Source organism: Erythrolamprus reginae, chromosome 2 (assembly GCF_031021105.1).
Source record: "Erythrolamprus reginae isolate rEryReg1 chromosome 2, rEryReg1.hap1, whole genome shotgun sequence".
Taxonomy (NCBI): domain Eukaryota; kingdom Metazoa; phylum Chordata; class Lepidosauria; order Squamata; family Dipsadidae; genus Erythrolamprus; species Erythrolamprus reginae.
Window position 1 is genome coordinate 274,194,828 of NC_091951.1, and position 26,744 is coordinate 274,221,571.

The window sequence follows — 26,744 nt, forward strand, 5'->3', positions numbered from 1 at the left end:
TGAAGAGAATAGACATGAAGTATTATATATAAAGAAAAGGATAGAAGAAAAGATATGTGAAAGGAAGAAAAGATATATGATATATAAGATAAGGAGAGATAATTGGACAGGGGACGAAAGGCACACTAGTGCACTTATGTACGCCCCTTACTGGCCTCTTAGGAACCTGGAGAGGTCAATCGTGGATAGTCTAAGGGAGAAATGTTGGGGGTTAGGGGTTGACACGACTGAGTCCGGTAATGAGTTCCACGCTTCGACAACTTGATGGCTAAAGTTATATTTTTTACAGTCAAGTTTGGAGCGATTAATATTAAGTTTGAATCTGTTGCGTGCTCTTGTGTTGTTGCGGTTGAAGCTGAAGTACCGGTAGTCATTGACAGGCAGGATGTTGCAGCATATGATCTTGTGGGCAATACTTAGATCGTGTTTTAGGCGTCGTAGTTCTAAGCTTTCTAGATCCAGGATTGTTAGTCTATTTTCGTAGAGTATTCTGTTTCGAGAGGAGGAGTGATTCTTTTTATGCACTTGCATAATGTTTCTTAACACCCCACCCCCACTTCCTCACCGTGATGGATGCATATCTATATACTGTATACATACTGTAGTTCTTCAATTATGACTGGTCATGTAACAACCAGTCAAAATGACAACCTTCTAGAAAAAGTGAGACTTATGATCCATATCCAAAGTTTGGACACTCACCTCCCTCCCCGAGTCCACACTTTAGGGGGCTCAGCAACCCAATCACACATAAAGCTCTTTGTTATGTCTCAAAAACACGATTATGTTTTATGATGGTTTTATTGAAAACTGGCACTTGCTTCTACTTTTTGGCCAAACTGTGCCACAGAAAAAAGAGGTTTGCTTAATGACTTCCATGTTCACTTTCGATGCCCATGGCGTTCACTTAATGATTGCCATAAAAAAATACCCCAACCGTGGTAAATTATGATGTTCCGACTTATGACTGTGATGGGCATTTCCATTGCGGTCAAAATTTGAGGATTACCTCTATGTATACATGCATAGTCTGCAGAGAGGGGCAGCATACAAATCTAATTAATAATAATAATAATAATAATAATAATAATAATAATAATAATACCACCACCACCACCGCTACCACCGCTACCACCACCACCACCACCACCACCAACAATAATAATAATAATAATAATAATAATAATGGATGCTTTTTCAGGAGGTAACTGGACTTTCTTTTAAAAATACTTTATTAAATATGTACATTAAAACAGAAAGAGAACAAAGAGACACCAAAACGACAATATATACATATAACATACAACAACAAAAAATAAAGCATCTTGCTTTATACATGGAATATTTGGTATCATAGCTTAGTATCAACACCACCTAAATAGTGGAGTACAGTAATTGGTTTGCAGCTCATACATAGTAAAAAAAGAATATTTTCCTTTTAATAGTTATTACGTATATATACATCCTATTGGTTTTCCTCTTAATATATCCATTTCATTTCATTTTCTCAATGGTATAAGACACTCCAGTTGCCTCCTGAAAAAGCAGGTCAACTATGACCTGAATGACTGAGATTCTCTATAGACTTTTGCTGTAATGGATATTTCTTATCTTGAAAATTCAGGGTTGGTGCCATGCTAGAACAGCAGCACTGAAATTCAGATAGAGATCTGTGGCTTCTTCTAAGTTATCCTTCTCTGATGAATTAAAACGATTAATTCCCTGCAAGCATAAATCTAGAAATTGTAGTCCCTGTAACGTGTGTAATGATTGGCCTTTCTTACCATGTCCTGTTTCTTCCTCCACGACTATATTTTTTATTGGATAAGCTTGTACTTCCTCTATAACATCGGTGACACTTCCGGGCAAGGAAATCCATGAGATTATATTTGATTGTGATTTAGACTCCACATTATTTCTCAAGCCGTCTTCAGATGTGTGGGAGCTTGATGGAAAATCTGTTTGTATCCAGGCGCCTGGAAAAGACAAAATATCTTTTATTCATATAATTCAGTGGTTCTCAACCTGGGGGTCAGGACTCCTTTGGGGATTGAATGACCATTTCACAGGGGTTGCCTAATACCATGGGGAAAGACAAAATTCCCATGGTGTTAGGAACTAAAGCTTCTATTCTGGCATCTTGGAACATATTTTTACAATCTGACCAATCAGACATTTACAGTGGGGGTGTCGCTCTGACATTCCTGCCAATCAGCTTAAAGCTCTGTTGGGAGAATTGGTGCTAGACTTATGGTTGGGGGTCACCACAACTATACTGTACTGTATGAGGAACTGTATTAACAACCATGTTATTAACTTCGCAATTGCAGTGATTCACTTAACAGTTGCAGCAATAAAGGTAATAAGAGAGGGCAAAATTCACTTAACAACTGTCTTTCTAGGCAACCTAAATTTTAGGCCCAATTGCAGTCGTAAGTCAAGGACTGCTTTTATAATGCAGAGGACAAAACATTCATGCTTCTCCAGATTTTATCTATTTGGCTTCCTAATTGTAATATTATGTCCTGCTGGGCGAGGCTGGGAGCAAGTTACACAATGGATAGTGAACTGTATTCATGGACATGTTTACAAGCTTTTGTAAATAAAACTGGCCCAGAAAAAGTGTAAACCTTGCCATAAGGGGTTCCTAATGTAAACCTCCCTGTATTGTTCACAATCATCTGGGAAGAACAGTTTGGGGCTATTTATTCAATAAACATGTAAGTCACCACAGTCTCACACAGGATATGCCTTCTGTACACACAAGAAAGTATTATAATCAGATTTTGAATATAACAATAATGTTTCAACAGTTGTTGGAAACAGGCAATGTCACAGACCTCAAATTTTGCCTTATTTTATTCCAGTGAAAGGGCCACATCCTTTTTCTTCTCTATTACAACAAAGATGGAATACTGTATATGGATGTTCTACAGCAGGGATGTCAAACTCAAGGCCAGGGGCCCAGGTGCTAAATGTTATAGTGATTATCTATCTATCTATCTATCTATCTATCTATCTATCTATCTATCTATCTATCTATCTATCTATCTATCTATCTATCATCGTCTGTCTGTCTGTCTGTCTGTCTGTCTGTCTGTCTCTCTGTCTCTGTCTCTCTCTCTCTATCATCGTCTGTCTGTCTGTCTGTCTCTATCTAGATCTATCTATCTATCTATCTATCTATCTATCTATCTATCTATCTATCTATCTATCTATCTATCTATCTATCTATCTATCTATCTATCTTCTATGCCGTCCAATCCTGAAGAACTTAGGGCAGCTTACAACAGTGTAAAAATTACAAAGACAATAAAAAGAAGCCAAATACAACAACTAAACTATAAAATCTTAATTAAAAACCACAATCCCTGCATACATAAAATTCATACAAATGGACATGAAAGTTGTTAAATTCATGCCCCCCATGCCTGCCGGCAAAGCCAGGTCCTAGTGGCCTTATGAAAAACCAACAGGATAGGAGCAGTACGGACCTCGGGGTGGGGGGGGGAAGTTGACATGACACAAAGGGACAACTCATAACTCTTTATTCAAACTTGAACATAACCAGAATGTGTCTGAGAAGAAAACATTTGAAAGCTCCTTAAGTATAGGCGGAATAACCAAGAACAGCCAATCAGTGATTACCAACAACAGGGTCCTTAGAGTGCCCCTAGAGGAACACTGCAATATAACACAGGGAGTGCTTAGATATGGGCTGTGGGCCCATCCTGGAAACAGTGAAGGACTGGCTTGTAGTCCCTCTGCCATGAAAATGGAGGACTGCTATCTACAGTTGACCTCACCCCATTCCTAAGAGGTCTGAAAGGAGTGTGCATAAGTGCACCATTGGGCCTATCGTTCCTGTCCTACTGTCCTATTGCCTAATTTTACCTGTACCTGCCTTGCTAATGTTTATGTTTATACCTTGTAAATGCTTGACAAATAAACAAACAAACAAACAAACAAACAAATAAATAAATAAATAAAAAATAGATAGATAGATAGATAGATATAGATAGATAGATAGATAGATAGATAGATAGATAGATAAATAAATAAATAAATGTAAGAGATAATCAAACAGGATGTGAGAAAACCCTTTAGTGTTTATTTTAGTAGGTAAAAAAATAAATGTTAATTCTGAAATGAATACCCATGCACTCTTATTTGGACTAAGTTCAAAGATGAGAGCCATGAGTATATACATCTATCATTAGGTAACCATGGTTTGATGATTAAATGGCAGTAGCTCACCACTCCTTGCCTCCTTGCTGACAAGTGTTCAAACTCATCCAGAGGAGCAATGCAGTTTACACTGAGGTATTTTCCCCAGAATGCACATTAATAAGGAAATGTGGAAATAGACAAGGAAATGCTAGAAATATGTTTTGAATTAGGTTGGACCATACAATATGCTAAACCTTTCCACATGATTTGTATAGTGTCTGGATAACACACGAGGACACATGAGAAAAGCCTCATTCTGGCACTGAACAAATCTTGAACCCAGTCATCAAAATGGCTGTAAGAATGCAGGGCATAAACTGACAGGAAGAAAGAAACATGAAGAGAAGATGAATGATTCCTGAGAAAATGAAAAGTTGGTTGGAAAGTTACAAAGCTTCGGAGTTTTTCAGCTAAATTCCTAGACAAGGGATTTGGGCCAAGAGGGAGTATTCATAAGATTATGTATATGCCTCTGGGCAGACTCAGGCAAACAGTTAAACATCCTTACAGTATTCACTTTTTTATGAAGCTCTCAGTGTCTTGTGAGATTCATTTGGGAAAACCTCAGACAAAGAGGAAAATTACAGCCATGATGTCAACCATTAGAACATATAATTACTCTTAATACTGCCAGACTCATAGAAGCAACATTATAACTTTGCAGTCACCTAATATGCAATAATGTAATGACTTTCATTGTAACTATGTGAATGTAAGAGATTTATACAGCTTCTCTTGACTGTATATCTGAAATCTGAAAACAAAGTACATTTGTCACATAGTGTCTAGCCTCCAATTTAGGAAACATGAGTTAAATTTGAATTATGATTACACCAATGTCATCAGGTAGCTTCATATTCTGACCATAATTTCCTAGTTTCGGTGATCAAAATTCAAATGTTTGGCAACTGGTTCATATTTAGGACCGTGGTAGTAATTGTTCTGCCCCAGCACTGAGCTCCAAATAATTACATAACATACAGATGTCCAAACACAGTTTGTTTTAGTCAGTAAAGCAAAATCTCATAATAACTTCTTAGACAGGCATACAGAACAAGATAGGCAGAAATCACTCTGTTCAAAAATCCCCAGTTGTTAATTTACTATCTTAACAGTTGGCCGAAGTCCAAGAGATAACTGTACCCAGATTAGAAAATGCAAGACACAAGAACCAGACTGGAATGCAAACTGGCCACACAGGAGTCAAGATTCAGAAACCACGATGCAAGAAACCAGATCTGGGCTGGAATGCAAATTGGAACTGTGGAAGCAAGGATTCAGTAATGACAATGCAAACTGAAAACACAGGAGTCAAGATTCAGGAGTGACAATGCAAGATTCAGGAGTCACTATACAAACTGGAAACCGAAGCCAAGATTCATGAACCACATTGTTCCCTGAAACCAAGCTCAGCGTGGTTAGGACTTAAGTAGTCTAAGAGTGTGGTCAATTAGCCTGCAGCTCTACTCTCGCAGAGACCTCCTCCAGAGTAAGTCTTCTTTGCCTCTTGGCAGCCCTGCGTGCTCTTGCATTCAAGAAAAGAGTAGCCCATCCTTTCCCATCACTGCCAAGAGGTACTGGAGGTTCCAAAGGCTTTAGCAGCACAGGCTGCTAGGTGAGACACAAGAGTAATCCCGGGGGTCATATAATTCTCTTTTGTAACCTTCTGATCAGCAAAATCAATGGGGAAGCCAGATTCACTTAACAACCATGTTACTAACTTAACAACTGCTATGATTCACAGCAATTGTGGCAAGAATAGATATGAAATGAGGCAAAACGCATATAACAAATGTCTCATTTAACAAAATAAATTTTGGGCTCAATTGTGGTTGTAAGTGAAAGACTATCTGTATTAGAAATTCTTCTTTCTCTTTACTCACTCGCTACATTTGCACCCTGAAAAAGGTTGGGGATGTCTGTGGTATCCTCAAAAGATGAAAACTGTATCAATTAATACTCTCAGGGTTACTTTTAGTTTTAAATAGCCAGAGTTTGTTTAAAGCTAGAGTAATACTTCCAGTTAACTATGGTATTGAGATAACTGACAGAGGTGTTTAATGATTCCTTTGTCTTTTGGGACAGAATTCTTGAAAAGTTCTGTAGAACTATGCCAGTTTTTTTCCTCCTGAAGTTACATGTTGCAGGAAAGTCAAATGAAGCTTTTTTTTCTTCAAATGAGTATATATGATGTCAACCTCTCATAGATTTATCATTAACTCAATAGTAAAAGGAGCTTAAAATAAGGTGCACCCAAGTGATACAAAGCATATATGATGTCAACCAAGACAGTGTTATTTGTTGAGGAACACATTAACATTTTAAAGTTTTGTACTGCACCCACAAGGTTCAGTATGATAACAGATTAGGCAACTAGCTCAATTTTCTTTAAGTGCCATAAAAGTTCAGTTCTAGATAATGATTAAAATGATTAAAGCATTTATGGGTAAAAACTTACTATTTAATTATCTCCTTTTTAAAAAGTAATTAAAGATCATACTAATGTACTAGAGAAGGAAGGACAATAAAAAAACTAATAAGTATTCAATAAATAGTGCATAAACTTTCTACACCCACTGTGTTCCCCCCCCCCCCCCCACCGTGAGGGCAGCAGCCCCTTACTGGTACAATTATATCTTGAATACAAATGATGAAAGTGTCTCTTTATATCAGATTCATATAGAAACCTATGAAAAGACAAGCTCTATTCCATGTTCCAAACTAGTTCTTCCAAATTGTTTTGAAAGCGCACAGCCTTATGCCTAAACATTTCTACCTAGAGCTAATTTTTTTAAAAAATAGACCCATTAAGGATTGTGGGGCAAGCTGGCAATCAGATTTTGCTATCTTGAAATTGCTCAATTTTCTTTCAATTATTAGAGAAAATGGATTAACTATACCTGTTTTGCTTTCACTCTTGCTTTCAACTGTAGGAAAGATGGAATTCCTTCTTTTCTTCCACAGCCAAGAATGTGATGGCATAGGAATATTTTCATCCTCTGACAGGTAAGTAGGAAAAAAAGAAACAAAAATACATGTATTATTTTAAAATCTGATCATATAAACTTATAAAGAACCTTCTTCTTATTACAAGGAATCAGCTACTAAGAAATAATGCTGCAGACTTCACTTGATAAATCAATTGATATATGAAAACTTCTTATATTCACAAGTTGTTCAGCACAATCCAATCAATATAAATTCTGAAATTCTAACCTAAATGTTTTGTACAGTCTGTATTAATTCCAATACAGGATTTTGACTTTAAGCAAATGTGTTATCAGGAACATTCCTGATATTTATTTATTTATTTATTGGATTTGTATGCCGCCCCTCTCCGCAGACTTGGGGCGGCTAACAACAGTGATAAAAAACAGCATGTAACAATCCAATACTAAACAACTAAGAAACCCCTTATTATAAAACCAAACCTACATACAACCATATCATGCGTAAATTGTAAGGCATAGGGGGAAAGAATATCTCAGTTCCCCCATGCCTGATGGCAGAGGTGGGTTTTAAGAAGCTTACGAAAGGCAAGGAGGGTGGGGGCAATTCTAATCTCTGGGGGGAGTTGGTTCTAAAGGCCGCCACAGAGAAGGCTCTTCCCCTGGGTCCTGCCAAATGACACTGTTTAGTTGACGGGACCCGGAGAAGGCCCACTCTGTGGGACCTAACTGATTGCTGGGATTCGTGCAGCAGAAGGTGGTCCCTGAGATAATCTGGTCCGGGGCCATGAAGGGCTTTATATTCCTCGTTTCTCAGAGAGCCTTACATTTGAATTGAATTGAATTGCATTTGGGACACTTCTTTGTTGCTCAATGTTGGTTGTGCTGATGGAAGGGGCAATCAAAAATTAGGGATAACTCCAAACAGATGTGGTATATGCTAATGGCCCCAACCTTTTGGGCACCAGGAACTGGTTTCACGGAGAGAGGTTTTTCCGCGGACCGGAGAGGGTGTGGTTTTACATATTGCCTGCATCCCATGGATGGGGCATTGATTGTTCGTGCAACCCAGTTTCTGGCCTGCCATGACCTGGTGCTGGTCCATGGAGTGGGGGTTGGGAACCCCCAATATATGCCATAAGGATAGTGAACAACCTGGATCTCTGTTTGAAAAAAGACTGGTATAACTAGAGTGTATGGGTTTGATGAGTTGAGTGCACCTGATTTGTAAAGTGTGTTGACAAGACAAACAGCCAAATCTGCTCATATATTAGATTGCAAGGGTGTCCAGTCTTGGCAACTTTAAGACCTGTGGACTTCAACTCCCATTATTCTCCAGCCAGCAGCCGGACACCCAGGGTTAAAGTGTACCAGTAAAAAACTATACTGCATAGTTAATTCTGGCTTTGTAAGATCAGTCTCAATTACTGTGGCCTGAAAATTTGAAGGGACCAGGTTACTGCTAGTATGTTCAGTCCCTAAACTCTCATGGTTAATTAAATTTAGCTGGAAAGGATGGGTTTGTTCTGGAGTTGATGAAATGCTTCTGTGCAGGATAGGGCAAGACTGACCATTTTAAAATAGATTTTAAGAAATATTCCCTTTATCCGGAAGATTGTAATAGCTGCCCTTATCTGCAGATATCCCCTTTTGGAGTATTTTAGTAAATTGTATGACCATTATCACCAGTAAGAGACATTAAATATAGGCAGTTTTCAGCGTACTACTGTAATGGAGTCTGCCCTTTATGGTCATAGGTCACAATGGTCATAAAGTGAGTCAAATACTTTTAAAGTCTGTGATACTTAGTGACCATTCACAGCTGTGATTATGATGAAAAAGTAATTTTTTGACTAATCCTTGCATTTACAACCTTTGAAGGTCTGTAATGCATAGGAAAGCTGAAGTAAGAATATAACATTGTTCTGGATTTCACTTAGTGACTATTTCACTTAATGACTGAGCTGCCAGTTCCAATTTTGGTTAGTAAAAGAGGATTAACTATAATCTAAAATGAAACTTCTTTATCAGTGATGGCGAACCTATGGCACCTATGGCACAGGTGGCACGCGGAGCCATATCTGCTGGCACGTGAGCCGTTGCCCTAGCTCACCTCCAACATGCATGTGTGTGCCAGCCACCTTATTTTTAGCTCACATAGAGGCTCTGGGAGGGCATTTTTGGCTTCCAGAGAGCCTCCAGGGGGATGGGGGAGGACGGTTTTACTCTCCCCTGACTCCAGGGAAGCCTTCGAGCCAGGAGAGGGCAAAACATGAGCCTATTGGGCCCACCAGAAATGGGAAACAGGCCATTTCTTGTCTCCAGAGGCCCTCTGGTGGCTCTGGGAAGCTGTTTTAGCCCTTCCAAGGCATTGGATTATGGGTGTGGGCACTTGCAGATGTGTGATAGTGAGCGCACACGCTCTTTTTGGCACCTGAGGAAATAAAAGGTTTGCCATCACTGTTCTGTATTATTATTCTCCATAAGGATAGGCATCTTGCTGGACCAAGGTCTTCCCAGGTCCTAGCATGCATCATGCAAAGGCAAAGTTTTTGCCTAATATTTAATAAAATAAATATAACCTGTGATTCTTTCCATCTTACTCCATTATACAAAATGCATCCTTCTCCTTTTTTTTAAAATGCCATTCTTTCTTCTCATTCTGTTTCTGAATTACTTCATTTGTCTGTATTCCTGTTGATCTAACTATATTCCTATACATTATCTTATAAATATATACCTCAAGTTTCTCTTTTCCTTACCACACCCTGAGCAGTTTTTTCCATTTTTTGTTTGTTTTTTATTCTTTTGAATACTTTTCTGAGGCCCTGCCTTGCTTCATTCAGGAGGTTCTTTCACCTTGGGTAATAAAGTTGCTTAACACCATATTCCTTTTTTTTTTCTTTTTGAAAAATTGCAAACTCTCCATTAGCTGTTTAAAAATAAACTTACAGTAAAAAAAAATGCACAAACGAAACACCATCTGCCTTTAGGGCCCACTGCCTTCTTCTGTCTTTGACAGCAAAAATAATTGAAGTCAAATTTATATACAAGGAATGATATATGAATATAATTAGCGGATAAAACAAGAGAACAAGATCATAGCAATTAATACCTCCCATTATTACTTTGTATAATTTATTATGCTTATGTTATTTCTGGGCCCTTTAGCGGCCCTGTACTTTGTTCCAGCTGATTAAATTAAAGTAACACATGTTGAGGGAATAAATTGCAAAACTATTCTAGCTGTCCAAATCACCCTAACAATTATGTATGGTATATTGAGCGGAGGTAAAAACTACTCATTTTGCTAATTGAAATTATCATTCAAATTATGTTAAAAATCCTTAGCACATGTAAAGGCAATCAATGTTTTGTTTTGTTTAAACATATGATTTTTATTAAAACTTTTAAACAAGAAGTTCAAAAACTAATAGAGTCTAATATAGAATACAAGAGAAAAAAGGGAAAAGAATGAAATCATACAAAAAAAGAAAAAAGTTGAAAAAAAATAGAAGGAAAAAACATGATTTCCGATATTCACAGCATTAAAGTACAAATATATTTTAACCTCTCTCTCTACAAAGCTACTTCCTACTACTTCTCTTTAGGTAATCTATACTGTCTAATAATCAAAACTATAAACAATACAGTGTTCCCTCACTTTTCGCGGGGGATGCGTTCCGAGACTGCCCGCGAAAGTCGCATTTCCGCGAAGTAGAGATGCGGAAGTAAATACACTATTTTTAGCTATGGACAGTATCACAAGCCTTCCCTTAACACTTTAAACCCCTAAATTGCGATTTCCCATTCCCTTAGCAACCATTAAGATTATTACTCACCATGTTTATTTATTAAAGTTTATTAAAAAAATATTTATTAAAGGTGGACGAATGTTTGGCGATGACATATGACGTCATTGGGCAGGAAAAACTGTGTTATGGGGGAAAACGCGAAGTATTTTTTAATTAATATTTTTGAAAAACCGTGGTATAGACTTTTCGCGAAGTTCGAACCCGCGAAAATCGAGGGAACACTGTAGTCCATTTATTTTTATTTTTACGCCAAACATCCTTAAGAGGTTTCCAGTCACCAATAAATGTAGATAATATCATCTCTAATCAAGCAAGTCACTTTACTCATTTCAGCAAAATCTGTCGGTTTAACCAACTATTTCTCCATCATTGAATCTTTCAATCTATGTGCATATACTCTAGTAATATTGCTGCAGTAATCATATACTGAAATATTCCACCATGGCTTTTTTCTAAATTTATATTGATTAGGCCCTAAATGGAAAAGTTCCCGTTTCTAATAAATATTGATACTTAGAATCCTGTTGTTCACATTTTCAATATACATTCTTATTAATTTCTCTGTTATGGTGTACTGTGGGAAGCCACCGCCCCTTGCCAGAAGAATGGAATATTTTAGGAAATATTAAAAATGCAGGATATTATATTTCCCTAAAGGGAGAAATAGGGAAACATGCTCTTGGAGACAGAAAGCAGTGCCCACCTTTTTAAAATAGCCCTCGGCAGATGCTAGCACTTAAGAGATAAAGAGCTCATTGAAAGAAACCAAGTATCCAGGTAGGTCTATCCATTAGCAAATACTCTCAACCCAAGAGCCAAAACAGGATGAAAGCCATTAAGCCACAATAGTAATCACCTCAGAAACATCAACTAACCTTAGCTCAGACAAACACTTAGGATATGTACTTTGCCTGTAGAGCCAATTATGACCCCTACATAACTCCCATGGGAGTCTGACAACAGCCAATAGAATACATGCCCTTGCACAGGAACAGGAAGCTCAAGTGCAAAGCCCAAGAGAATATATAAAAACTCTTTACCTCAAGTCCATGTGGTCAGCTACCCAGAATCACCCATGTAGTTCTGCCTCATGATTAAATCATCTTTCCAATCACCCTTTATGTTTTCAGTGTCTTTCTCACGAGTTAGAGCTGAACTAGATGGATATCATCCAAGGGCATGGGGTGAGGTATCATCAGTATGCTGATGATACCCAGCTTTACATCTCCACCCCATGTCCGGTCAACGAAGCAGTGGAAGTGATGTGCCGGTGTCTGGAGGCCGTTGGGGCCTGGATGGGTGTCAACAGACTCAAACTCAACCCGGATAAGACGGAGTGGCTGTGGGTTTTGCCTCCCAAGGACAATCCCATCTGTCCGTCCATTACCCTGGGGGGGGGGAAATCATTGACCCCCTCGGAGAGGGTCCGCAACTTGGGCGTCCTCCTCGATCCACAGCTCACATTAGAGAACCATCTTTCAGCTGTGGCGAGGGGGGCGTTTGCCCAGGTTCGCCTGGTGCACCAGTTGCGGCCCTATCTGGACCGGGACTCATTGCTCACAGTCACTCATGCCCTCATCATCTCGAGGTTCGACTACTGTAATGCTCTCTACATGGGGCTACCTTTGAAAAGTGTTCGGAAACTTCAGATCATGCAGAATGCAGCTGCGAGAGCGGTCATGGGCTTACCTAGGTATGCCCATGTTTCACCATCACTCCGCAGTCTGCATTGGCTGCCGATCAATTTCCGGTCACAATTCAAAGTGTTGGTTATGACCTTTAAAGCCCTTCATGGCACTGGACCAGAATATCTCCGAGACCGCCTTCTGCCGCACGAATCCCAGCGACCGATTAGGTCCCACAGAGTGGGCCTTCTCCGGGTCCCGTCAACTAAACAATGTCGGTTGGCGGGCCCCAGGGGAAGAGCCTTCTCTGTGGCGGCCCCGACCCTCTGGAACCAACTCCCCCCAGAGATTAGAACTGCCCCTACTCTCCCTGCCTTCCGTAAACTTCTTAAAACCCACCTTTGTCGTCAGGCATGGGGGAACTGAAACACTTCCCCCGGCCATGTACATTTTATGTATGGTATGTTTGAGTGTGTGTTTGTTATCAAAATGGGTTTTTTAAAAATATTTTAAATTATATTTGGATTTGTTATACATTGTTGTGTTATGCTGTGAGCCGCCCCGAGTCTGCATACAAATCTAAATAATAAATAAATAAATAAATAAATAAATAAAATATTTCTTCCCATAGTTCCAACAATACACCATTTAATAAAAACTCTAATTAAGATCATACCCCAATGTAAATCTCAGCATCTTTAATCACACATTTCCCCATTGATTCACCTGTATATTATAACCAAAATTCTAAATCCAATTTAATCTTTAACCTGCTTTTCCTGTTTCTAATTTCAACAAAAACATGTACACTTTAGGAATTACATGTTATCATCAGTACACAATTGTATTTCAAATTCTGTCTTGCTTTGCTCCACATTCTTATTCTTTTTATCTATTTTAAATATTTCATATAACCATAAATGGGGAAATCATTGACAACAATATAGTTCTGCAATCCACTGATTTATTTTGATTTGATTTTAGGTTCTCCTTGATAGTTTTTCGATAACTCCTGTTATGTCAATCTGTTATCAGGCTTCTAGTTTTCTAATATGACATGTTTCTTGAGTTAAGATCCAACAAAGTGTTTTCAGGCACAACCTGGCTTTATATCTATTCCATAAGCTCAGTATTGAATAATAAAATGATTTTTTAAATCCATATTTATCATATCAAAAATATGCATGCCATTCAAATCTTGGATTGTGAGCTAATTACAAAAATCGCTTATTTTTAGCAACGTTCATTCTTTCATTCAGAACAAGCAACAATTGTTTAAATATATTCTTAATTCTGGTAAACCAAATCTTCTTTCTTTTGCATTTTATAACACTTTATATATTATAAGTCATATTTTTTCTTGCCATATAAATTTATTTTTTTTAGATTTAGATTTAAATTTAGATATATGTTTTTATCACTGTTTAAATGGTGCATCTGTTATCAAAAGCATAAAACGTATCAGGAAAGACTTAATGAACTCAATCTGTATAGTCTGGAGGACAGAAGGAAAAGGGGGGACATGATCGAAACATTTAAATATGTTAAAGGGTTAAATAAGGTTCAGGGGGGAAGTGTTTTTAATAGGAAAGTGAACACAAGAACAAGGGACACAATCTGAAGTTAGTTGGGGGAAAGATCAAAAGCAATGTGAGAAAATATTATTTCACTGAAAGAGTAGTAGATCCTTGGAACAAACTTCCAGCAGACGTGGTTGGTGAATCCACAGTAAATGAATTTAAACATGCCTGGGATAAACATATATTCATTGTAAGATAAAATACAGGAAATAGTATAAGGGCAGACTAGATGGACCATGAGGTCTTTTTCTGCTGTCAGTCTTCTATGTTTCTATGTTTCAAAACAGTTATTTATAGACTGCTGTCAATAGGTCACACAGATAAGAATATTCTTTTAGGATAATTCCATTAAATCAATTTCAGACAATCTGCTCTCTGTGAACACCATTGAAATAATTTACCGTTTATTTGAAAACTGAAATTGCCAATAAAACCCTTAATACAAATATTCCCAGGGTTCTAAATTTATATCTAAGCATCTTCAGCTCATCAAGTAAAACACCTCTCCTATAAATACCTTGGTACAAGTTTTAGATGGCGAATCGCAGGCCAAGAGTACATTTAAATATTCTTTTCTTAGTTATTGAAATGATTTCGCAAGCTTGACATAATACAACGTAGAAGCAAACAAACAATAAGCAAGAAAAACTACAAATGTAATAATAGACGTAAATGCAAGGAATTGCTCTTTGTATCTAGTATCGCCATCCTGGCTGTGAAAAATAAACTTTAATGGGAGGAACCAGGAAAAAGAAGTCCAGAAAACCTTAAGCTTCAAATTGAGAGGGTAAGATTTGTGTCAGAGCACTTGGCAGATGAAAAAAAATCACATTTTTAATTCTTCGAAAGTCTCTCATGCCTTCAAAGCCCTTTGATGCTTTGGGACTGTGGCCCACACAGGCCTTGACTATTTTGTATAGGACTCCCGCCATTTACTCCAGTATTTATTTATTTCTTTATTCCCCCTCCCCCTTTATTATTTTTATAAATAACTAAAGGTGGTGACATATCCAACACACCTTCCTCATCCCGTCTTTCTTAAATCTGTGAGACAGGAGTGGGTTCCACTTACCTTTGCCACCGGTTCACATCGTAATATTTTGTGTGAACAATTCTGTTTCCATGCATGCTCAGTAGCAAGGATCAGCCCTTAATCACATTTGTCATAAACACAGAGTGTTAGGGGTCATAGGTGTGAAGTATTTTGTGTGGAAATGTAAAAATGTATGGGGTAAAACTTAAAAGTGTGCTTCACAATCTCAATTCAACTTGGGAAGGAATGTAGAGGCCTGCCTTTGTAAACACATTTAAGTAAACTTTCTTTGTTTGTACATCAGAGTTGTCTGTTGAATTAGTGAGTATAAAAGTTTGGGTGTTTTAAATCTCACAATCTTGGTGCCCAACATGAGGCTCGGGGCCTCATTGGGACCTGTTCTGAAACTTAAAATTAAATAAAATTAAATTTATTTGACCTTTATGCCGTCCAATCCCGTGTGACTCAGATTTCCAATCTATGGGCCTCCAAGCCTAAAAATTAGAGAACCTGATATGCAATGAAGAGGTTTAAAGAGACCTTGAGAAAGGAACTGAAGGCACATTTAAATAAACTTTATTTGTACATCAGAGTTGTACTGTCGAATTAATGAGTTTAGCAATTTGAGTATTTTAAATCTCATACAACCTTTTTAGCATCCTCATGGTCATGTCATACTTACGACTGTTGCTCTGTCCCAAGATCATGTGCTTTTGCGACCTTCCGGCGAGCAAAATCAACGGGAAATCCAGATTCACTTAACAGGTTACTAACTTATCAGCTGCAGTGATTCACTTAAATGTGGCACGAAAGATGTAAAATGGGGCAAAACTCACAACAAACATCTCACTTAACAATAGAAACTTTAGGTGAGGACTACTTGTACAGAGTCAAGGACTAATTGTAAAGATATGGTTATTATTCAGGATTCTTACAGGGTTACTCATTACTGACATTACCCATTAAGTTCTAAATTCTTGTTGTTCCTTATTCCCAACATACTATGTACAGGAGAAAGATATATGAGTGCCAGGTGGGGGTTGCTACTTACCGCCACTACTGGTGCACTTCCCGCGAAGTTCTGTGTCCCTGGCGGGTGGGCGTGTCCAAGCAAGATTTTGCTTCTGCACATGAGCATGAAGCAAAAGCTCAGAAAGGGGAAGTGCGTGTACGTGAGATTATGGCAATTTTTTTCTTCCTTGTATGTGCAGAAGCAAAAAATCGCTGAAATCTTGCACGTACATCCCCTTGCAAGATTTTGCTTCCTGGGCATGCGCAGAATCAAAATATCACTCGGACATGCATGTGCATGTGGTGGACTCAGATCTGTGTGCGCAGCTTCATTTTCGCTACCAGAACTATAGTGTGGCCCATTCTGGTAGCAACCCGCTACTGATGAGTACAGAGAAAACACATTCAGAGGTTGTTTCTCATAATAATGCTGCAGTGATGCCAGTCAATCAGTGTTGCATATCATAATTTGATGTTATTTTATTTATTTATTTATTTATTTATTTATTTTGTCCAATACACAATAATACACAATGAAGCTTATAGAGGATATAGTAGAGAAGATATAGGAGATATAGGAGAGACTATAGGACAGGGGACGGAAGGCACTCTAGTGCACTTATGTACGCCCCTTAGAGATAACACAAGTAATCAGGCTGTCACTTCCAATCACAAGCAGGGACAGGAAGGAAGATAGCAACATCCTTAAGTATCATTCAAATACAATGACTATGGACCTAAAGAAATATTACAGGAAGAACAAAGAAATCTCTCTCTCAGATACAGTTTATGAATAAGCAACTTTATAGGCCTAGTACAATACTAGTACAATATTAATAAGGCAGCACGTATTACATACAACCAGGCCAATCATTCAAACATTCTTCTTTATTCTTTTGGTATTATTAAGAAAGCCTGCATAACAAAATAGTTCAGAAATCTGGAGTCCATTCAGAAACAGGCCTAGAAATATGAAAAGTATCAGTTGTCTTGATTTTTCTCAGCAATACATTAACAGAGGTAACTTCCCAGTTTCTGACTTGAAGATATAAATGATTAAGAAATTATGGAATCCTTCTGTCAAGAAGTAGATAATATGCTTTTAGGGAAAAATTCAAATTACCATCCAAATAAACCTTGTGATTTCTGAAAAACTTTTTCTTCTGATGTCTCATTTAGCAGATCCAGTGATGTTAAACAAGGAAGTGTTTGTCAACATGTGAACAGAAGCTCTATTCAACTCTCAAAGGAAGGATGTTTTTGTCTACCATTATTTTGTCATCAATATTTGCGCAGGAATAGGGGCTGCACACATTTTATAAACTAGATGTGCACATACCACAACTCATTCCAATATTGAAAATACCCCCCCCCAAACGTATTTATTCTATTTCAGAATTGTCATTCATTCATTCATTCATTCATTCATTCATTCATTCATTCATTCATTCATTCATTCATTTATCAAGCATGTACAAGATAGGAGATATAGTATAAACATTAGCAAAGTAGGTACAGGTAAATTAGGCAATAGGAGAGGTCAACTGTAGATAGTCTAATGTTAAAGTTTTTGGGGTTTGGAGAAGAAACCGCAGAGTCAGGTAGTGCATTTCAGGCATTGATCTGTTGCTGAAGCCGTATTTTCTGCAGTCAGGTTTGGAGTGGTTTACATTAAGTTCGAATCGATTATGTGCTTGTGTATTGTTACAGTTGAAGCTGAAGAAATCACTGACAGGTAGGAATTGTGGTAAAGTTCTAGGCTATCTAACCCCCAAAATTTCACGTCTGGTGGAATAAAGTATTTTGTTGTGAGCAGAGGAGTGGAGAACTCTTGTGAAATATTTTTTGACTTTCTCAGTTGTATTGATATCTGATATGCAGTGCGGTTTCCAGACAGGTGAGCTGTATTAGGGAATTGGTCTAGCAAATGTTTTCTATTTTCTCTGGTTAATAGATTAATATTGCCAGACAAGAAGCTAGGCAGGATTAGATTAATAACTCTTAGTGCTTAATTCTGTCAGCTGTAAAGTGTTTGGTTTCACTTAATACATGTAAAAGCCACCATGATTTGTTTTTCACATATATATATAGCTCAGTGTGATGTTTGAACCTGGCTATTGTGGAACAATTATATAAAATCACAGTTTAGCATAATATAGGACCAAATCCGATTGCTATTTGGACTTATTTTAATTGTTTACATATTTTGTGCTTGTGGAGAATGAATGCAAACACCATTCAAATGAATGCAAACACCTTCATGAATTTAAAGAGAGCTGCAGCTGCTATTTGAATTGTATACCACAAATAAAGGAATTTTCCCCTCTTGCAGTAAAATACAGATTAATGATTATTTATACTCATTGAGCATTATTTAATAAGGTTCAATGTGATAACAGATGCATTGATACGATGTATTAATTTACTCACCCAGATCACAAATGTAGCTTTCAAACAGAATTAGGATTAATTTTCCCCATGGAAACCCTTGCATTAAAAGATATCTCCTCTACACTGTGAATGCCACTCATGTAAGCATGCCCTGACTTGAAATTGGTAAAAACTATGATAACATTTGCTTCAGGAATGATGTCGATGGCATATTATTTACATATAATTCAGGTATAACCTGTGATAAATTTATTCTAGCATTAGATTTTTTCGACATGATGGCCTTTCTGTTTGGCTCAGGTGTTGCTTTTGTAGCATCTGAACTCCTTTGAAATTTTAATTAGATGTCTTCATGTGGAATCTTTCTCTTTCTGGTACTATAGAGCAGAACTGATGGATTTGTGTTTCTTGCAAATCTGATTTATATAATCAAGAATTTCTATGCCTTGTGGTTAATTGAAATGTGATAGCACTTGGACTTATATAGTGCTTCATTGTGCTTTACAGCCCTCTCTAACTGGTTTACAGAGAGTAAGCATATTGCCCCCAACAATCTTGGTTCTCATTTTACCAACCTCAGAGGGATGGAAGGCTGAGTCAACCTTGAACCTGGTGAGATTCAAATTGCCAAATTGCAGGCAGCCGGCAGGCAGCAGAAGTAGCCGGCAGTATTGCATTCTATCCACTACGCCACCATGACTCTGTATTGTTATATCATAATTCTGTTATGTTGCTATTTAGTTGCTTTGATGTTCAACTCTTTGTGACCCATGGACCACAGCATGCCGGGCCTTCCTTGTCCTCCACTGTCTGCTGGAGTTTGTCCAAATTCATGTTTATTATGTCCATGACACTATCTAACTATCTCATTCTCTGCCACTCCCTTCTCCTTTTGCCTTCAATCTAAATGGACTAAAGTATTTGAATTTCAGCTTCAGGATCTGTTCTTTCCTTTAGAGTTTGACTGATTGGATCTCCTTCCAATCCAAAGGACTCTCAAGAATCTTCAAAAGCATCTTGTAATTCTGACCGGGGAGCAATTATACAAATGATTGTTACCAGGAAGAAGATAGAAATTAATAATCTGATGGACTTTTGTTGATTCATGCTGAAGCAAATATTTTAGAAACATCAACAACCAGGTTGCAATTGCTTAATAATGCAGCACAATATTAAATGCTGGGTGGAAGCACTATTTCCACTCTATTAGATTGCAAAAATGCAATTGTTCAAGGCTAGGTTTCATAATCCTTATTCTCTTTTACAAAGGTTCTGTTTTTCTTCATGCCATCACTGGTTGATTTTTGGATTCAGGATCAGAAGCAAAAAAGATCAAAGAAGAACGAATAAGCAACTGATCTGTTCCAGAGCTTTAGCTTTACAAATGCCTGCATGTGAATTAAATTGCACAGAGGGTAAAAGAGTTCGGTCAACTGAAAGTCATTATTAGGGAACTTCTCACTTTTGTGTCTTAATACTACAGAGTCCACTACGCCTTCCCTCTTCCTTCCTCTTATTTAGCATGAATAAGCCATCAGAATGTTTCAATGTATTTGTAAGAGGCAACTTTAGACATACAGTATTTCCCAATTTCAATCAGAGCAGAACTGCTACTGTCTATGATAGCAAGGCTAAAGTAGCCCCACGTGGAAGTACATCCTTGAATTTACATTAGTGTTTAACGTCATTGATATTTCTGTTCTCTTCATGCCTTAGTTGTTCTCTTCATAACCTTAGTTGTTCGTTTTAAATGGTGAATACTATGGATGCTAGTTAGGTAAAACTAATAATTCCTAGCTATTTTGATAAACAAGTAAAGGAAGAACTGATGTGTTTTCAAAATCACTTGAAACCAAATAAGATTTCATTAAAATAAATTTCCTCACTCAAGTAAGTAAGTTTCCTCCTCAAATAAGTAGAGGAACTTGCTAAATTTTTCACCCTAACCCTAACAAGCAATGTTTGCTCACTGTCTTGCCAAATAAGCAAAGTACTATGTCCCTTAATAACATTTCATCATTACCAAGGTTGCAATTGCTGGTTCTGACCGCCACAACAAACTGAGAATAGGATTGCAACATTGATGGGAGAAGCATATCACATTTCACTGCAAATCTTGACCTTTAAAACTATTTCATACGTAGAAAGCATTCCTGTAGGACAATGAGGGCTGGGTCTTAAATTAGTCTCCTTAAAATTAGCACCCAACTCTCCCATTTTCTATATTGAATCCTAAGCATAATTTAAAGAACTGTAATACAGCTTTAAACATTTTTACTGTTTAAAGTTTAGGCATACAGGAGTTTCGGTTTAATAAGGGGCAGTCTAACTATTTGTTTCAAAATTACTGGTTTTTCTTGTTTCACATATTTGTGTAGCTGAGAACATGGTCAGGAATGAGCTACTCATGAATTAATTCCCATTTGAAATATATAATAATAATAATAATAATAATAATAATAATAATAATAATTGTTGTATCCTGTAATGGCTACCTTGTAACTCTGTAAATAGTTTGTTCCTCTTTCAGCGCTGTCTGAGCCCAAGCAGGAAGTCGCTCCTGATTGGCTCAGACGCGGCCGGCTCTAGCTTTGGCGGGAACCGCAAATATATAAAAGGAGCGGTTTCTCCAGGCAGAGTCAGTCGGTACTCGCTGAATTGTCACTTTACCTTGCTGAGCTGTCACTTGTTCTCTGAGCTGAATAAAAGTACCGATTGCTCAAAACCCTGTCTCTGGGTCTACTTCACTGGCGACGAACGGACGGAAGAAACTTCGCGTGCAACATGGACAAAATCCAGATCGGCCAGGCTCCGGAACTCTTCGATCCCGAGAAATCGACATGGGACGAGTACATGGCCACCTTCGAGATCTTCCTCGAGGCGGCGGGAATGCAGGACGCCGAAGCCGATCGCAGACGGGCTATTTTCCTTAACTACTGCGGCGCAGAAATCCGTAGACTTGCCCAAACTCTCACCGAACCGGAACAAGCAAGAGCCACAGCGTGGGACGTCCTACAACAAAAACTGGCGAGCCATTTCAAGCCGACCAAACCAGCCATGGTTTTTCGGCATCAATTCCACATGATGGCTCAGAGGGAAACCGAGTCGATCAGCCAGTTTACAACGCGGCTTCGAACGGTACTTGCTCAATGCAAGTTTAAAGACCCGGAAGCTCGCCTCACCGACGCCTTGGTTTTCGGCATGAAAAGCAGCACGGTGAGAAATAAACTCCTCATCGAAGAAGAGCCGAGCCTACAAACCGTGATTAAACTGGCGCAAACCGCAGAAGCAGCCGACGCAGCGGCGAGAGAATTGAAAGAGCACGGAAGGCGAGAACTCATTGCAAAAATCGACTCCGCGTCTCCCAGCGCCGTGGAAACAGACAACAGCCAACAAATTCCCAGCGGAGACAACTGCCTCCTGGTGCAAGACCAGCCGAGACACCTGAGAGCTACTCACCCAGCCCCCTGCGCGGGCTGCCGGGGAAATCACCAGCGCCATCGATGCCCCTTCCGAGACGCTACATGCCGCCGTTGCAACCGGAGAGGCCACATCGCCATCGCATGCAGAGCAACAGCGCCAGAGGAAACATTTGCCACACCGCAATACCAGCGACCTCAAAACCAGACCCCCCAAGCGCGAGAAAGGAGACCATTCCGCAACGCGGGTCAAAGGAACTACTCAACCGCTAACCGCGACTACTATAGAGGTAACTCTCAATTTTCCGTGAATAACACGGCAACCAAAAAAGGGGCTAAAATTGTTATATCACTGTTACTCAATAACCAACCTTGCTCAATGGAGCTGGATACGGGCTCTAGATATACCATCATGCCCTGGGAAAAATTTAAACTGTATATGCCTAATGTATCTAAGGCTGACCTAAATCAAACCTCTTTGGTGATTAGAGACTTTCAGGGGGGAGTAATCTCGGTCTTGGGAACAGCAAATGTACCTATCGCATTCAAGAATGTTAAATGTACCCTTCCCATGCTTATTGTAACAGGGGCCAAGCACTCTCTTCTGGGTTTAGCATGGATGGAACCACTGGGGATCGAGATTTCGGGTGTGTGTAATGTAAACTGTTATGATATGCCTAACTTTGTGAAAGAGTTCCCTGAAGTGTTCAGCCCCACACTGGGATTGTATAAGGGGCCCCCTATATCTTTTTCTATTGACCCCAAGGTCCCACCGATCAGACTAAAACCTCGCAGGGTCCCCCTGCCGCTCCTCCCCAAACTAGACATACAGCTGGACAAACTCATTAGCCAAGGTATTTTGGTCCCTGTGGAGCAGGGGCCATGGGAAACTCCCATAGTTACCCCTCTGAAGCCAGATGGCTCTTTAAGAGTTTGCGCTGATTACAAATCGACCCTAAACAAGGCACTCCAACACCACCCCTACCCCATCCCGGTTGTGCAACAACTGCTACACTCCCTGGGGGAGGGGAAAAGGTTCGCAAAGATCGACCTGGCGCAAGCTTACCAGCAACTTCCGGTCGATGAACAAACAGCAAACGCTCAAACAATTGTAACGCACAGGGGGGCTTTCAAATGCACGAGGTTACAGTTTGGGGTAAGCATAGCCCCAGGAATATTCCAGAGCATTATGGAACGCCTATTGTCAGGGGTAAATGGGGCCATTCCATACTTTGATGACATCTTAATTGCAGGGGAAAACCAGGAACAAGTAAACAAAAGAATAAGGGAAGTACTTAAGAGGTTACAGGACAAAGGTTTAAGAATCAAGCCTGATAAATGTGTCTGGGGAACCAACAGTATAGAATTCCTAGGATATAAAATAGATAAGGAAGGTATCCACCCCACAACAGAGAAGCTGAGAGCAATTAGAGAAGCCCCAGAGCCACGAGATAAGAATGAGTTGCAGGCATTTTTGGGCCTCCTTAATTTTTATTCCGTTTTTTTAAAGCAGAAGGCAACAGTAGCAGAGCCTCTCCATCGTTTACTCCAGAAGGAAGCCCGCTGGACATGGGGGAAAACTGAACGTGAAGCTTTTTCTCAAATAAAAAATTTATTAACTTCTAAAAGTGTAGTAGTCCAATATAGTGCTTCACTACCCATTAGGCTCACGTGCGACGCTTCGCCGTACGGCATAGGAGGAGTCCTAGCTCACGTTCTACCTAATAAGACAGAGGCCCCAATAGCATTTTTTTCAAGAACCATGACCAGCACAGAAAGGAATTATAGCCAGTTAGACAAGGAGGCTCTAGCATTAGTGGCAGGGGTAAAGAAGTTTCACAATTACATATTTGGAAGAAGCTTTGAGCTAGTCACTGACCACAAACCCCTACTAGGCCTGCTAGCCCCCAACAAGCCCACTCCACCTTTTATGTCTCCAAGACTAATCAGATGGGCTCTTTTCCTCTCAGGGTATCAGTATGAGCTCACCCACAAGGGGGGGAAGGAAATCAATCATGCAGACGGTCTCAGCAGATGCCCCATAACAGACTTAGTGGAAGACCCTGTTCCTTCCACAGATGTGTTAATGATAGAACTCGAGGAAAACCCACTAACCACAGCAAAAGAGGTAGCTGCACACACGCAGCAAGATCAAATCCTTAAACAAGTGGTGAACTGTGTTCTAAAGGGATGGCAAAATGATGTTGTGAAACCTGAATTGTGTGATTTTAAAAACAAGAGACTTGAGTTATCGTATGTAAAAGGTTGTTTGCTGTGGGGGGATAGAGTGATCATCCCCAAAAGCCTAAGGGGAAAGGTACTCAAAATGTTACATGTGGGTCATCCTGGGATTGTCAGGATGAAGAGCCTGGCAAGGGGGCATTTATGGTGGCCAGGGCTGGATGCTGATATTGAAAGTTGGGTTTCAAAGTGTGATCCGTGCCAAGAGTCACGGCCCAGTCCCCCCAAAACAACTCCGGCTGAGTGGGAACAGCCTGCTGGTCCTTGGTCTAGAATCCACATTGATTTTGCTGGCCCAGTGGGGTCTCAGTATTTTTTAATAGTGGTTGATGCCTTCTCCAAATGGTTGGAAATAATAGCAATGAACAACATAACCACAAGTGCCACTATCAAGGTATTGAGCAGACTGTTTGCATCCCATGGGTGCCCAGATCTCTTAGTGTCTGACAATGGGCCACAGCTAACAGCCAGGCAATTCGAATTGTTCCTAGATGGCCTAGGGGTCAGGCATGCCCTCATCTCGCCTTATTCGCCCTGGGCTAACGGATTGGCAGAACGTTACGTACGGGTGGCAAAGGAGGCATTGCGCAGGTCAGGCCCTGGGGATGTGCAACAGAACTTGGACCAATTCTTACTCACCCAACACATTACCCCTAACTCGCACACACATGTAAGCCCTGCAGAGTTATTGATGGGAAGAAAGTTGAGGTCACCACTAGACAGGTTAAACCCAAGGTTCTGTGTTAATAATAACCAAATGTGTACAAAACCTGAAAGAGAAATGTATTTGGGACAAAATGTATATGTAAAAAGTTTTGATGGAAATGTAAACTGGATGAAGGGAATTATTGTTAAGCAAAATGCACCTAAGACCTATGTTGTTAAACTAGAGGATGGTCGTTTGTGGAAACGACACATAGACCACATTCGGAAGCGAACAGAAAATCAATTGCCACAAACCGCTGACATGGACTCTCCCCCTTCAACAGACTTTAGTACATTGCCCGAAATAAGAGACACGCAAAGAGACTTATCGGGCCAGGGGGAACCATCCAGCGACGCCGAACCATCCTCGTCCTCCGAAGCCTTCGTTGGGCCCGCCAGGCCAAGTCCGCCACACCGGGAGAACAGCGGCGAGCCATCCTCCACAGTCGGTGGCGAAGGAGAAATTGAACTGCGCAGGTCAGCGCGAGCTCCTCAGAGGCCCCACCGATTGGACGACTTTGTCACATGGCTTTCTTGATGGATGTGTCCAACTATGAGGGGAGGGGTGTTGTATCCTGTAATGGCTACCTTGTAACTCTGTAAATAGTTTGTTCCTCTTTCAGCGCTGTCTGAGCCCAAGCAGGAAGTCGCTCCTGATTGGCTCAGACGCGGCCGGCTCTAGCTTTGGCGGGAACCGCAAATATATAAAAGGAGCGGTTTCTCCAGGCAGAGTCAGTCGGTACTCGCTGAATTGTCACTTTACCTTGCTGAGCTGTCACTTGTTCTCTGAGCTGAATAAAAGTACCGATTGCTCAAAACCCTGTCTCTGGGTCTACTTCAATAATAATAATAATAATTTATTAGATTTGTATGCCGCCCCTCTCCGAAGACTCGGAGGGGCCGAGGCTTGGAGGGGCCGAGGTTCAATGAAAATCAGGATTTATTCATTATTACATTTCTACATAGCCGGGCTCCCACTGACTCATAGTGGCTCACAGGGGGAAAAATATAACAGTAACACAGAGATTCAACTTAGTCTGATACAGTTAATTCAGTCAACATAGAAAACAAACTCAGAGAGAATGGTACATTATCGAAAGACATGGAGATACCATACAATTTCCAAGAGCCAGACCTGACTGTATGGATAACATCCTCATCAACATAGAAACAAAAACGACAAAAACCTGGCAACATCCAGAAATACACCCATATCATCCCTTAAGTTTGGTAAACACCCAAATTGAAGATCAGAGTGAATCTTCAGCTCTTCAAGGCCTCTCAAACACCAGTAAGGTGGAAACCAAATGGATCGTAACAATAGAGGAGGTATGCTTGCAAGATCCTGATAGATGGCATTGTTTATTCAAAAGAACCTGATGTGTGGCCGCCCTGCCAGATCAAATTGGTTGGACAGATATTATGGGAAACAGAGGAGCTTGCCAAATAGATTCCTATTATAATCTCAAGATATGAGAAAAAAGACCTGTTATTTTTATGCTATTTCAGGCAGCGGGGACACCCAGTTTTACAAACTACCAACTGGAATTAAACAAAGATTACACACGTACACATCAACCTTGCCACTCCCAATATACTAAGATAATATCTCTGTTGAGAAAATAGTTTCCTTAAGATACTGCAACAATGAAAATAGCTAGAGCAAATTTACCTTCTGCCATGGTGAATAAACTGTAAGTCGAGAATAATGGGTCCATTCAGGTTAGGAAAAAAAAAAAGGAAAAC

General features: G+C 39.6%; 1 protein-coding gene across 5 annotated transcripts in view; it reads right to left on the reverse strand.

Moving 5' to 3' along the window:
* LOC139158939 (chromosome partition protein Smc-like) overlaps positions 1-26,744 on the reverse strand; it is a 46,874-nt gene that overhangs the window by 15,827 nt on the left and 4,303 nt on the right. For 4 of the 5 annotated variants that reach the window (XM_070736275.1, XM_070736273.1, XM_070736272.1 and 1 more), the window contains exons 1-3: positions 26,671-26,685; positions 7,131-7,229; positions 1,785-1,976 (exon numbers count right to left, since the gene is read on the reverse strand). In XM_070736275.1, the coding sequence (XP_070592376.1) occupies positions 1,785-1,976; positions 7,131-7,229; positions 26,671-26,680 (301 nt within the window). In that variant the 5' untranslated portion in view covers positions 26,681-26,685. Of the gene's footprint in view, positions 1-1,784; positions 1,977-7,130; positions 7,230-26,670; positions 26,686-26,744 lie in introns of those variants that run through there. The other variant, XM_070736274.1, reaches the window with a different exon arrangement.